Source organism: Bombina bombina, chromosome 1 (genome assembly GCF_027579735.1).
Source record: "Bombina bombina isolate aBomBom1 chromosome 1, aBomBom1.pri, whole genome shotgun sequence".
NCBI classification, from domain to species: Eukaryota; Metazoa; Chordata; class Amphibia; order Anura; family Bombinatoridae; genus Bombina; species Bombina bombina.
Window position 1 is genome coordinate 1,262,853,513 of NC_069499.1, and position 15,460 is coordinate 1,262,868,972.

The following is a 15,460-nucleotide window of genomic DNA, read 5'->3' on the forward strand; positions in this document are numbered from 1 at the left end:
TAATGCGCATGCGTTTAGTTGTGCAACATCAGTGAAAATCCTATTACAATTTTATTTGGAGTGCGCGTTCACAATCAGAGATTGCCCATTACGGGTTTGAGCATGCGCATTGGTATGCAAATTCTCGGGAGAGTGCAATTACGGTGACATATGTAGGGGGCGGTATGGATATGGACGTCACTTGTTGAAAGTGAACAATTGCAATGTGGGAGGAGTAAGATTAGAAAAAAAATGTCAGATAGGTACTTTCGAAATCTATTATAAATATACTGTTCTCAGGTGATATCTGAGTTATGGTCATTGTCAGGACCTCAGGTAAGGGGCGGGGAAGAGAAGAAAAAAAAAGGGGGGGAGAGAGAGCAGGAGATGGGGGAAAAAGGTCTACTTCTAAGGGTTAAAAGAATGTTTGGAGTACAGGTAGATTAAGTTATCTGTGCAGGCAAGTATCTCAGATAGACCAATATGTTTTCATCTGGCCAATTGAGTTAAATACATATTTTTCCATTGTGGCCATATTATCGACCATTAAAATATTCTTTACTTAACTGTGTCATGAAATTTGTAACATAACTAACTGATGCCCTTTCATAAGTATGACAGAAAACAATTTAATTACCATGTCCCTTTTTACAGTAAGACAAGCAAAATTAACAATTATCTAAATAAACATTAGGATCTAAATATGTACCATAACAGCAATTGAACTAGAAAAAGACACCATATCTGAACTTCTGATGTGAATGAAAATTGGAGCTGTCAAAACCTGATATCCTATAAATTATGCCTTACATTGATTGAAATAAATAGTAAAACATTAGGAAGAAATTAAAGTGCAGATAGAATTGTTAGCACTTAGCATAATTACCAACTTCAGCTACTGTTAGATGCATTAAAGATTAAAAAGTGACATAGAAGCAACAGAGGGATTTCACAAGTGTTATTCTATATAAACATGTAATTGCATTTACAAAACACTCACCGGCATTGTGAGGATATATCCACCAATCATGGGCTGACTGTTTGTGGCAGGTTTCTTTTGCTGGGGATGGACTGCGTTTGATGATTGTCAGATATTCATCGGTAGATGGCTAAGGATGAAAAGTGAAGTTTAGAGCAGGTACCAATAAGTTAGGTGTATGTAATACATGAGAGCTTACATAACAACCTGCATCAGGAGTATCAATCCTATCTGAGAGCTTATGCCCAAATAACTAAAATATTCTCTTGCAGTCAGCATGGCACTAGCCAACACCATTTGTTTCTCTGCCACATTTTTTCTCTGCCACTTTTAGCAAATCATGTTCAAAGACCTTAGTAGTTTAATAAGGGTCTCCAAAGTAATTCTATGTAACTGTGTCACCAAAGAGTTTGAGAAAATTCTAAATCTGAGTAAACAAGTTCCAGTGACTAACACACCAACAGAAGAGATGTATCTCACTTGTGGGTTCCTACATGTTGGAACTCCATGTCACTCCTGTTCTGTGGAGCCAACATAGAGTAATCTATGCCCTTTGGTGCAGAGATTCCCAGCTAAGGTATCTGCACATCTTGGGAAATCATAGGCCTCTGCTGGGCATGAAAGTAAAATTTAAACTTTCATCATTCAGACGGAGAAAGGGATTTAAAAACCAAAAACAAAAACTTATCCAATTTACTTTACTATTGTTTATTTGAATCAAGTGAATTTTGTACTTTTTATTTTTATCAAATTTACTTTGCTCTCTTGGTATTCTTTCTTCAAGAGCATATCTAGATATGTTCATGGGCATACAAGTGTCTTTAGCACTATACTGCAGCAGTATTTGCAACAATGTATAACTGTAATAAACATTGTTGCAAACACTGTTACCATACAGTGTGCAACACACATGCACCTTGCGTCTATTTAAAATAATGTTATTGTTTTATATAATCATATTAAATCAATTACATCACTGAAGTGTGAAAGGCAGATAAGAATTAAATTAGGAGTGTTATATGAATTTAAAAAATACACCAAGGCTGTTTTAGAGCAAAAAAAGGTTGATGAATATTCATTTAGGGCAGTTCTGTAGAATAACACTCGAGTTTTAGAGGTTTTACAAACCAGCAAGAAATCACTAAACTCAGTACATGTCTAGTGTACTTTCCTTTCTCTATTCACACTACATTCCACATTATTTCTTCCTACTTTAGACTTCTTACCTCAATTTCTGATGAGCTACAATCCATTTCGGTTACCTCATTAAGATGGCTTCCCCCTGGTTTACCTACAGAAGTTAAAAATACATAATGGAAAAATAAGTAAACTTAATAGCCAGCCAGTGGCAGATTCATCAGGTGTGCTTCCTGTTACAGTGGTTTACTTTATAATGTGAGCTCACAAGTCCGTTTATGCAGCAGAACATATAAGTAGAATATATTACTGATAATAATTCCAGGGTAAGGCCCTATTTTCTCTAGTTTTGCTTAAATATTATGTTATGCAAACTTTGTACCTACAGTCAGATTGGCATAGTGCTGAGGAATATGTTGGTATTTTTTACACACACACAAACACATATATAAATATAAATGATGGGACACTCCTCATTTTGGTGAAGTTTTAGGGACTTTTTGGGTGATGTTTTGTGGTCCTGCATGTTCTCCTTCACACCTAAGAAGTATTCCATGAATGGATAAATTTATCTCAAAAACACTTTCTTTTAGCGTCTAAACATGTCTCTTGTAACTTCACTTTACATGACAATGGTTGTATACTCCTCAAAATATGATTAATATTATAATATCAGCAATCTCCACCATATAAGTTAGAATTTGGTATGAATTGTATACTTTTAAACCTCGGGTTATTTCCACACATTGTTGGCTAATGCGGTGGTGACATTTGTGTGCTTACTTTTTTGCTCCTCTTCGGGCACAATTCTGTACACTTTGTATGGCTCTGAGATGTCAAGCTGGGATCTGTCGGTCACTTCTTCAAAGTCTGGACTCTTGTTCAGAGCACAGCGGAGCCGGGTTTTCCAGGTTGCAGGTTCAGCTTTGTCACCCTCTTTAAATTTTCCTTTAAAAATTGCCCATGCCTGTGAAAGAGGAAAGAAGCCCCTGAATTAATATTAGTTCTAACTAGTTTAGAGAGGTTTCACAAACTGAAACTGGAACATAACACTAAATAATCCCAGGACTGAACGCTAAAAATCTGATGATGTTTGTTTTTGTTTACTACATAGGCAGACACTATGATTTCCAAGATTATATGATAATGAATTTAAAGGGACATGAAACCCAATTTTTTCCTTGATTCATGATTCAGATAGAGCATACATATTTAAAACAACTTTCAAATGTACTTTTATTATCAAATATTCTTCGTGTTTTCCATTTGCAAGAGCACTAAATGACAGCACAATTTCTTGCCATGTAGTGCCCCAGATGTCTACCTAGGTATCTCTTCAACAAAGAATATCATGGGAACAAAGCAAATTTGATAAAGAAATAAATTGGAAACTTTTTTAAAAATTGTATTCTCTTCCTGAATCACAAAATATAAAATTATTTTTTTATATCCCTTTACTTAATGATAATGGTTTCTTTATCAGAATAAGGACTACATTTATTTTAATGTTGAATGCCTATAGGTTACACTGGTTTAAACTGGTTAAATTCAGTTCAAAATATTAAAGTGACAGCAATGTTTACTTCTATTATATATTCCGTTATCAAATTTGCTAAGTTCTCTTGGTAACGTTTGTTGAATAGCATAATTAAGTAGGCTCACAAGCAGCCATGTACTACTGGGAGCTAGCTGCAAATTGACTGCTTAGGCCTCATGTCATTTCCCCTTCAACAAAGGCTATTAAAAGGGACACTCAAGTCAAAATTAAACTTCCATGATTCAGAAAGAGCACGCAATTTTAAACAACTTTCCAATTTACTATCATTTAAAAAATGTGCACATTCTTTTTATATTTACACTTTTTGAGTCACCAGCTCCTACTCAGCATTTTGCGAGAATTCACAGAATATACGTATATGCATTTGTGATTGGCTGATGGCTGCCACATGATACAGCAGGAGAGGAAATAGACAAAACTTTGAAATTTTAGAAGAAAAAATCTAATACTCATTTTAAGTCCAGACTAAGTGCTATTGCGTTGTCTTTTTATCATGCATCTGTTCTTTATGCAAATCTACTGTATTTACTGGTCCTTTAAGATAATGAAGCAAATTTGATAATAGAAGTAAACTGGAAAAGTTTTTTTCTTTTATTATATTCTCTACAAAACACAATTTTCTTTGACAGTTTTCATGAGAACTCTTTATGCGTAAAAGATTCCACAATTAAACATTTTACAGATAATGTTATACATATAGTGCTGAAGAAATGTGCTCCAAAGTAAGCGCTCATGGTATGGAGTTATGTTTCAACAAATAAAACCTTGAGAAAGAGGTACATTTGATAAAGCTTTATTAGTACACCCTTTTTAAATCATGAACGTTTAATTTTATCTTCCTTGTCCCATCAAATCACTAGCACAATAACAATAAAACATTATATGATATATGGTTTCCTCTGTATTACACAATTGAATAAGGTCTTATGTAGCGAGCATAGCAAACTTTCATTATTTATTTTGCTCCCTTTTCATATAAATGTAGCCCTGAAAATTGGGTATTTTCTAATTTTCAGAAATGAAAAAGCACGCTGCAGACTTCACAAGGCTAACCCTGCCTCACATATTTCCTTAATTGGTTTTAACACATAAGTACTGTAAAACAATGCATTTTATACTAACATTATGACCATCACTAGCCTTGTTGTCTGAAGACTAAAAACCCAAATTGTCTCCTCCAAATAAGACCAATAGTGGGTGGGATTTAGCTGTTGAAAATCAATTGCAGCAAACAAAAATTATTGTAAAAATAAAAGACTTGGTTGATATGGTATTCTGTATCAAGACAACAGAACTGTCTTGTAATTAAAAGGTAATGTCCCTTTAATCTAGATTTTCAATTGTTTGATTAAACCTTGCATGAATTAATCATTTATAAATAAATCACATTAGTTTTACTATGTGATGCCTTGTGTATACCTTTAGTGCTAAATAATGTTCAGATAACTTATTTCGGATACATCATTAATGGAGATAAGAATCCACATTACTTATTACACAAACAAAAATTCCAGCTGAGCACAGCATATTTGAATGCAACATATTGATTGCCCTACAAAAGGGAAGTTGCTCTGCATGCTATTTTCATTGCTAACTTTACACTAAACAAACACTGCACAGCATGCAAATAGATTACATGTAATTACTTTGCTTTTATATGCCACAACTACAGTGTATATGACTCCCACGTTACAGACAATTCAATATATTTTTTTTTCTCAAGATTACCCTTCTGGTGTTTTGTGACACTCAAGTAAAAATGAAACTTTCATGATTCAGATAGAGCACGCAATTTTAAACAATTTTCTTCCATTAACAAAATGTCCACAGCCTTTTTATATTTACACTTTTCGAGGCCCCAGCTTCTACTGAGCATGTGCAAGAATTCACAACACATACGTATATGCATTTGTGATTGGCTGAAGGCTGGCACATGATACAGGGGGAGTATAAATAGACATAGCTTTGAAATTTGTCAGAAAAAAATACTAATCATTTGAAGTTCAGACTAAGTGCTCTTGCATTGTCTCTTCTTTATCATGCATTTGTTGATAATGCAAATCTACTGTATTTACTGGTCTTTTAACCCCTGCCCCAAACTAAGCTGGAGTAGATCATGCAGGACTCTGAACATTTACCCTGCAACACTGTAAAAAATGATGGGTTGATTGGTATGTAAGCAAAGTTGCTAACTGTTCATAATTAGACACAGCAGATAAGATAAACAATACTAAAGATGCTTTGTATAGAAGTATGTCCCTGTACTGTAAAACAAGGTACATTTTGCTAGCAAACCTACATTCTTAAATAATATACGGTATATATATATATATATATATATATATATATATATATATATACACATATACATATATACACACACATATATATATATATATAGTCTATATCCAATAAAGGACTGCACTCACTGGATTTAGTTTCAGAAACCTTCAAATCTTTATTTTTCCAACAATAAAGATTTGAAGGTTTCTGAAACTAAATCCAGTGAGTGCAGTCCTTTATTGGATATAGACTGTATACTTGTTTGACTTTGCACCCTGGTTGATGACTACACAGCATTGGGAGTGCAGACACACACGGAGGATATATATATATATATATATATATATATATATATATACACACTATGCAGAGATTGCAAAATTACCTTAATACATCTAAGTATTTTTGGTTAGCTTGGTAGTAGTGTGTGTGCAGACTTAGGTTGTCAATAAGCTAGGCGTTGCTAAATAACTAGCATTTTAATGACATGAACAGTAATTTTCCTAATTATTATATAAAGTATATAACAAAATGAAGTCTTTGTAATGGATTTTATTTAAACTTGAAAGATCCATTTGGATGGACGCAATGGAACATGAACATCTGTTTCTCAGATATTACAAAAATTAATATTAATATATTTTCCAGCAAAGGTAATGCATCTAAAGAAAGAGCCTTGCAAGAGTATGGAACGGATCCAGAGAAGAAGAAATATATTTATAAATCTGAACCCTGTGGATTGTTACCTGTAAGAACTGACCGTCATCAATGAGACAGAGCGTGACAGTGGCACTGGATGCCTGAAATGTTCCTGCTATATTGATAAATAAAATGTGAAGCTCAAATACAACATCGTCACATTTAGAAAGTTAAATACAGATAGTTCTTACTTTAAAAATGGACGCATCTATTTCCTGGTTGTAGTCCTGCTTCCCAGCATGCTTCCACGGGATACGGAAAAGGCTTTTCTCATCATTTTCCCAAACTAGACCTGGGTAATAACCACTGTCAATCTGCTCTATCAGCCACTGACGGAGTCTCCTGCCACTATTACGGTCACACATCTGAAATCCATAGGAAAATAAAATAAAATTAAATGCTTTTGAACCTGATTAAAATATTGATTTTGGACTTCACTCTTTTTCATTTTTTTAATTTCTTCTAATTCACTGCCCTGTCTCAGCCACTGTAAATGATAAACTTCATAGTACGTTACGTAATACATGAGAACAACCTTTTTCTCCATTGAAAACAAATACCAATAAAAAAAAAAAAAAAATCAGTTTCAAATTGAGTGTGAAAACTACAATTTGTATCATTCCCCGAGTTACATTCAGTTAGTTTCACCTCTTTGCTAATTTAAGCAACAGGAAAAGCAAAAAGCCACTGAAAGGAGAGATGTGGTGCACAGTATTCTAATACAGCACAGTATTCTAATACAGCACAGTATTCTAATACAGCACAGTATTCTTATACAGCACAGTATTCTTATACAGCACAGTATTCTAATACAGCACAGTATTCTTATACAGCACAGTATTCTAATACAGCACAGTATTCTAATACAGCACAGTATTCTTATACAGCACAGTATTCTAATACAGCACAGTATTCTTATACAGCACAGTATTCTAATACAGCACAGTATTCTAATACAGCACAGTATTCTTATACAGCACAGTATTCTTATACAGCACAGTATTCTTATACAGCACAGTATTCTAATACAGCACAGTATTCTTATACAGCACAGTATTCTAATACAGCACAGTATTCTAATACAGCACAGTATTCTTATACAGCACAGTATTCTAATACAGCACAGTATTCTTATACAGCACAGTATTCTAAAACATTTTGTAACTGTATGATCTGTGCATAAAAAGCAGTGCAAAATGGTTTTAACAGTCTCATGTTCTTCGCCTGGTGATGACTTTTTATATATAGCATAATAATGAAATAAAATATATTTTCTTTCCTGATTAAATATGCCACAAATGTCAAATTAACAAATACTACTGCAGGGAGCATTATTGTGTAGTTAATTTACACTTTTTTGGGGGGATATGGGGCACAAATTATGAGATACCAGCAGAAATTCTGTTTTGTCAGTAAGTACAAACATTCATCCTGAACTGCACCTTTTCGTTGTATCATTCTATAAACACAAATCCTTTTCTTATTTGATTAAAGCATAAATACATCACAGGGGCTACATCTTCTTTTAAGATTTAATAATCTTTAAATCTACACATGAAATATTACTGAAAACCCAAAATATACAGATTATCTATTTAATAATTTTACATTATGCTTTTGGGATAATATTCTGAAGAAATATTTTCAATGGGTCAATATAGCTAAACACAGATGAATTGCTTTACTGTATAGAATATACAAAAAAAACTATAGCCCATCTATTGTCATGAGTATATTTTAGATCAAGTTTGTAAAGTGTCATTAACCCTAGTATGCAAATTTAGCAACAGTTAACCACATGCTATAATTCAGTAAAATGTTTTATAGTGTATTAGCTTTAGATCAGCATTCATATTCATAGTTATAAATATACAGTTACTAATATGATGTCCCTTATTTCTATGTAAGAATTAAATCAAGAATGCTTCCCCAATCCTATGGTTACAATGTTAAAAATACGAAATTCTAAAGAATCCAATATTCAGCTATAAATGTTAACAGATGCAAAGCGACAATCCGGATGCTAAATGATACACTACACATACCAAGTTCCAAAAGATCAAACATGCTTTTCCTAGCGTTAAAGAAATTAGGTGATACTACAAGCTGAAGTACACGTCTCTATTCTAAAAAGTTTACACTTCACTTAATTATTTAATGTATTTTATAATAAGGTACAATCCAGTTTATATCTCTCAATGCAACAATTGTGCTCATCTTGTTACTGAGGCTCAAAGCCATTGAAAGCAATGAAAAAGCTCCACAATACATCTCCCTATGAGAACTGATCTACCTTTGCCAATGTTATGCTCCCGCCTCCTGTCAGATCGACTTGCTGCAACAACAACTCTAGGATCCCTGTTTTAAAGCTCAAAGCACAGCAACATAACTATCACTAGAAACCACGCCCACCTGCTGACTGATTGCTCATCTGTCCAATAGGAAATTCAAAACCTTATATTAGTCACCCCATAGGAAACGGAGTGACTGTGTTTTCAACGCGTCGCTTTCTTCTAATAAGTGTTCTCTTTTCCGAGAAGTACATTGTCCTGAAGGGCTGACTTGGTAGTAAGAATAGAAGCCAAGTATAGGATACTGAAGCATCTAGATGTACAGGCAGAATGACCAATCACTGCCACAGAGAGTAAGAGCGAACCACAACCTCCGGCGCTTCTGTGCAATATACAAGACAGGTTGTTGTGTTTTCCAGCTGCTAATTTCACTATATGATTTATTTTAAAATATTTATAAATATATTTCGTGTTATTTTTTTATTGCAGGTTTGTATTTCCATATGACTGCATACATAGTTGCAGAATCGGGTGCTTATAACTGGATCATGTGAACAAATTTCTGTCAAATTTGGTATTCTTGTTGCGCAGCTTTTTGACTGCAAATGTTCACATTATTTTAAAGTACATTCAATAGTGTTATAGTTATTAAAGAGATATGAAACCCATTTTTTTACTTTCATGATTCAGACAGAGCATGCAATCTAAAGCAACTTTCTAATTTACTCCTATTATACTTTTTTTTTTTAACTTGGTATCATTATTTGAAAAGCAGAAATGTAAGCTTAGGAGCCGGGCCATTTTTGGTTCAGCACCTGGGGCCGGCAAAATGGGCCGACATCTAAACTTAAATTCTTGCATTTCAAATAAATATACCAAGAGAATAAAGAACATTTGATAATAGGAGTAAATTAGAAAGTTGCTTAAAATTTCATGCTCTATCTGAATCACTAAATAAAGAATTTGGGTTCAGTTTCCCTTTAATGTGACACACATACCCTTAAAGGGAAAGCTCACCTCACACTAAAACGGTCTTAAAGGGATAGACACAGTATACACAAATATGCACAGTCTTAAAGAAACAGTTCACACTACTCACTGAGTCTTAAAGGGACAGTCAAGTCCAAAAAAAACTTTCATTTTTCAAATAGGTCATGTAAGCCCTTGAAGGCCGCCTCTATTTTATTTACTTTTCACAGCAGGGGAGAACAAGCTCATGTAGGCCATATATATAGCATTGTGATCACGCTAGTGGCAGACACTGCACTAATTGGCTAAAATGCAAGTCAATAGATAATAACTAAAAGTCATGTGATTAGGGGCGGTCAGAAGATGCTTAGATACAAGTTAGTCACAGAAGTAAAAAGTGTATTAATATAACAGTGTTGTTTTTGCAAAACTGGGGAATGGGTAATAAAGGGATTATCTATCTTTTTAAACAACAAAAATTCTGGTGTTGACTGTCCCTTTAAAGGTACAGAAACACAATGCACACATACTTAAATAGATAGCTCACAAACCCCACACACTCAGTCTTAAAGATACAAACATTAAGAGATCACTCCACATGCATACCCAAAAACCACAGCACAAAAATACAGTGTACCAAGTCTTAAAGGGATGATTTCAGTTTATGCCACACGCACAGTATATACACATCCATAAAGGGACAGGTCACATGGCATTGGCCATCACACAGCCTTAAAGGACTGACTCATGGTATTCACACACACACAATGGTGAGCTTTCCCCGAACATGGTGTCTTTCTTTTATTATAATACTGTACATTTATTATTTGTTAGTGTAATAAAAAAAGTTCTTTGGCAATAAAATATTTATTTTAAAGGGACAGTCAACACCCGGCAGAACTTAATACCATCATTTAGATACTCAGAATAAGATGTGCCTGCACTACCTCCCATGTCAAATACCTCTAACGATATGAAGTAAACGTCCACAGCACATACATTTTTCAGCTGTAGACATGGCCGCCAAACTCCTCCCCCTTTTCCTTCGTCACCCTTCTCTATAGAACTCGATGCTCGTTCGTGTTTTTGCTAATGCACATGCGCATTAGAAATTCATCTTTGCTCGCAAGCAGAAATTTGAACTGCTGCTAGGAATTGCCGTGACCGCGGGTAAAGAATCCGACCGAGGATTCTATTCTGATTGGCTGCTTATTTTAAAAAGAAACCTATTACGTTATGTTGGATGGAGTTTGGCGGCCATGTCTACAGCTGAAAAAACAGAATTTATGCTTACCTGATAAATTACTTTCTCCAACGGTGTGTCCGGTCCACGGCGTCATCCTTACTTGTGGGATATTCTCTTCCCCAACAGGAAATGGCAAAGAGTCCCAGCAAAGCTGGTCACATGATCCCTCCTAGGCACTGGTCACATGATCCCTCCTAGGCTCCGCCCACCCCAGTCATTCGACCGACGGACAGGAGGAAATATATATAGGAGAAACCATATGATACCGTGGTGACTGTAGTTAGAGAAAATAATTCATCAGACCTGATTAAAAAACCAGGGCGGGCCGTGGACCGGACACACCGTTGGAGAAAGTAATTTATCAGGTAAGCATAAATTCTGTTTTCTCCAACATTGGTGTGTCCGGTCCACGGCGTCATCCTTACTTGTGGGAACCAATACCAAAGCTTTAGGACACGGATGAAGGGAGGGAGCAAATCAGGTCACCTAAATGGAAGGCACCACGGCTTGCAAAACCTTTCTCCCAAAAATAGCCTCCGAAGAAGCAAAAGCATCAAATTTGTAAAATTTGGCGAAAGTGTGCAGTGAAGACCAAGTCGCTGCCTTACATATCTGGTCAACAGAAGCCTCGTTCTTGAAGGCCCATGTGGAAGCCACAGCCCTAGTGGAGTGAGCTGTGATTCTTTCAGGAGGCTGCCGTCCGGCAGTCTCATAAGCCAATCGGATAATGCTTTTAAGCCAAAAGGAAAGAGAGGTAGAAGTCGCTTTTTGACCTCTCCTTTTACCAGAATAAACAACAAACAAGGAAGATGTTTGTCTGAAATCTTTAGTAGCCTCTAAATAGAATTTTAGAGCACGGACTACGTCCAAATTGTGTAACAAACGTTCCTTCTTTGAAACTGGATTCGGACACAAAGAAGGTACAACTATCTCCTGGTTAATATTTTTGTTAGAAACAACTTTCGGAAGAAAACCAGGCTTAGTACACAAAACCACCTTATCTGCATGGAACACCAGATAGGGCGGAGAACACTGCAGAGCAGATAACTCTGAAACTCTTCTAGCAGAAGAAATTGCAACTAAAAACAAAACTTTCCAAGATAGTAACTTAATATCTATGGAATGTAAAGGTTCAAACGGAACCCCTTGAAGAACTGAAAGAACTAGATTTAGACTCCAGGGAGGAGTCAAAGGTCTGTAAACAGGCTTGATCCTAACCAGAGCCTGAACAAATGCTTGAACATCTGGCACGGCTGCCAGTCTTTTGTGAAGTAAAACAGATAAAGCAGAGATCTGTCCCTTTAGAGAACTTGCAGATAATCCTTTCTCCAAACCTTCTTGTAGAAAGGATAGAATCTTAGGAATTTTTATCTTGTTCCATGGGAATCCTTTAGATTCACACCAACAGATATATTTTTTCCATATTTTATGGTAAATTTTTCTAGTTACAGGCTTTCTAGCCTGAATCAGAGTATCTATTACAGAATCTGAAAACCCACGCTTTGATAAAATCAAGCGTTCAATCTCCAAGCCGTCAGTTGGAGGGAAACCAGATTCGGATGTTCGAATGGACCCTGAACAAGAAGGTCCTGTCTCAAAGGTAGCTTCCATGGTGGAGCCGATGACATATTCACCAGGTCTGCATACCAAGTCCTGCGTGGCCACGCAGGAGCTATCAAGATCACCGAGGCCCTCTCCTGATTGATCCTGGCTACCAGCCTGGGAATGAGAGGAAACGGTGGGAATACATAAGCTAGGTTGAAGGTCCAAGGTGCTACTAGTGCATCTACTAGAGTCGCCTTGGGATCCCTGGATCTGGACCCGTAGCAAGGAACCTTGAAGTTCTGACGAGACGCCATCAGATCCATGTCTGGAATGCCCCATAATTGAGTTATTTGGGCAAAGATTTCCGGATGGAGTTCCCACTCCCCCGGATGGAATGTCTGACGACTCAGAAAATCCGCTTCCCAATTTTCCACTCCTGGGATGTGGATCGCAGACAAGTGGCAGGAGTGATCCTCCGCCCATTGAATTATCTTGGTCACTTCTTTCATCGCCAGGGAACTCCTTGTTCCCCCCTGATGATTGATATATGCAACGGTCGTCATGTTGTCTGATTGAAACCTTATGAATTTGGCCTTTGCTAGTTGAGGCCAAGCTCTGAGAGCATTGAATATCGCTCTCAGTTCCAGAATGTTTATCGGGAGAAGAGACTCTTCCCGAGACCATAGACCCTGAGCTTTCAGGGATTCCCAGACCGCGCCCCAGCCCACTAGACTGGCGTCGGTCGTGACATTGACCCACTCTGGTCTGCGGAAGCTCATTCCCTGTGACAGATTGTCCAGGGTCAGCCACCAACGGAGTGAATCTCTGGTCTTTTGATCTACTTGAATCATCGGAGACAAGTCTGTATAATCCCCATTCCACTGTCTGAGCATGCACAGTTGTAATGGTCTTAGATGAATTCGTGCAAAAGGAACTATGTCCATTGTTGCAACCATCAATCCTATTACTTCCATGCACTGCGCTATGGAAGGACGAGGAACAGAATGAAGTACTTGACAAGAGCTTAGAAGTTTTGATTTTCTGACCTCTGTCAGAAAAATCCTCATTTCTAAGGAATCTATTATTGTTCCCAAGAAGGGAACTCTTGTTGACGGGGACAGAGAACTTTTTTCTTTGTTCACCTTCCATCCGTGAGATCTGAGAAAGGCTAGGACGATGTCCGTATGAGCCTTTGCTTTTGACAGGGACGACGCTTGAATTAGGATGTTGTCCAAGTAAGGTACTACTGCAATGCCCCTTGGTCTTAGAACCGCTAGAAGGGACACTAGTACCTTTGTGAAAATCCTTGGAGCAGTGGCTAATCCGAATGGAAGTGCCACAAACTGGTAATGCTTGTCCAGAAAAGCGAACCTTAGGAACTGATGATGTTCCTTGTGGATAGGAATATGTAGGTACGCATCCTTTAAATCCACGGTAGTCATAAATTGACTTTCCTGGATGGTGGGTAGGATCGTTCGAATAGTTTCCATTTTGAACGATGGTACCCTGAGAAATTTGTTTAGGATCTTCAGATCCAAAATTGGTCTGAATGTTCCCTCTTTTTTGGGAACTATGAACAGATTGGAATAAAATCCCATTCCTTGTTCTCTTATTGGAACTGGATGTATCACTCCCCTCTTTAACAGGTCTTCTACACAATGTAAGAATGCCTGTCTCTTTATTTGGTTTGAAGATAAGTGAGACCTGTGGAACCTTCCCCTTGGGGGTAGTTCCTTGAATTCCAGGAGATAACCATGAGAAACTATTTCTAGCGCCCAAGGATCCTGAACATCTCTTGCCCAAGCCTGAGCAAAGAGAGAGAGTCTGCCCCCCACTAGATCCGGTCCCGGATCGGGGGCTATCCCTTCATGCTGTTTTGGTAGCAGTGGTAGGCTTCTTGGCCTGCTTACCCTTGTTCCAGCCTTGCATTGGTTTCCAGGCTGGTTTGGGTTGTGAAGTATTACCCTCTTGCTTAGAGGATGCAGAATTAGAGGCTGGTCCGTTTCTGCGAAAGGGACGAAAATTAGGCTTATTTTTAGCCTTAAAAGACCTATCCTGTGGGAGGGCGTGGCCCTTTCCCCCAGTGATGTCTGAAATAATCTCTTTCAAATCTGGTCCAAATAATGTTTTACCTTTGAAAGGAATGTTAAGCAATTTTGTCTTGGAAGACACATCCGCTGACCAAGACTTTAGCCAAAGCGCTCTGCGCGCCACGATAGCAAACCCTGAATTTTTCGCCGCTAATCTAGCTAATTGCAAAGCGGCATCTAAAACAAAAGAGTTAGCCAATTTAAGTGCTTGAACTCTGTCCATAACCTCCTCATACGAAGATTCTTTACTGAGCGACTTTTCTAGTTCCTCGAACCAGAAACACGCTGCCGTAGTGACAGGAACAATGCATGAAATTGGTTGTAGAAGGTAACCTTGCTGTACAAAAATCTTTTTAAGCAAACCCTCTAATTTTTTATCCATAGGATCTTTGAAAGCACAACTATCTTCGATAGGAATAGTAGTGCGTTTGTTTAGAGTAGAAACCGCCCCCTCGACCTTGGGGACTGTCTGCCATAAGTCCTTTCTGGGGTCGACTATAGGAAATAATTTCTTAAATATAGGGGGGGGAACAAAAGGTATGCCGGGCTTTTCCCACTCTTTATTTACTATGTCCGCCACCCGCTTGGGTATAGGAAAAGCGTCGGGGGGCACCGGAACCTCTAGGAACTTGTCCATCTTACATAATTTCTCTGGAATGACCAAATTGTCACAATCATCCAGAG

At 37.2% G+C, this 15,460-nt stretch overlaps 1 protein-coding gene and 1 long non-coding RNA gene across 3 annotated transcripts in view; one reads left to right on the forward strand and one right to left on the reverse strand.

Annotated features, from left to right (window-relative positions):
* IRF8 (interferon regulatory factor 8) overlaps positions 1–15,460 on the reverse strand; it is a 655,970-nt gene that overhangs the window by 21,906 nt on the left and 618,604 nt on the right. Inside the window, exons 1-5 of one of the 2 annotated variants that reach the window (XM_053700925.1) lie at positions 8,929–8,977; positions 6,827–7,000; positions 2,879–3,062; positions 2,185–2,249; positions 980–1,088 (exon numbers count right to left, since the gene is read on the reverse strand). In XM_053700925.1, the coding sequence (XP_053556900.1) occupies positions 980–1,088; positions 2,185–2,249; positions 2,879–3,062; positions 6,827–7,000 (532 nt within the window). In that variant the 5' untranslated portion in view covers positions 8,929–8,977. Of the gene's footprint in view, positions 1–979; positions 1,089–2,184; positions 2,250–2,878; positions 3,063–6,826; positions 7,001–8,928; positions 8,978–15,460 lie in introns of those variants that run through there. The other variant, XM_053700919.1, reaches the window with a different exon arrangement.
* LOC128648324 (uncharacterized) lies at positions 185–7,072 on the forward strand. The gene is made up of 2 exons (XR_008400579.1): positions 185–315; positions 6,585–7,072. It is a non-coding gene; the product is annotated as an uncharacterized LOC128648324 (long non-coding RNA).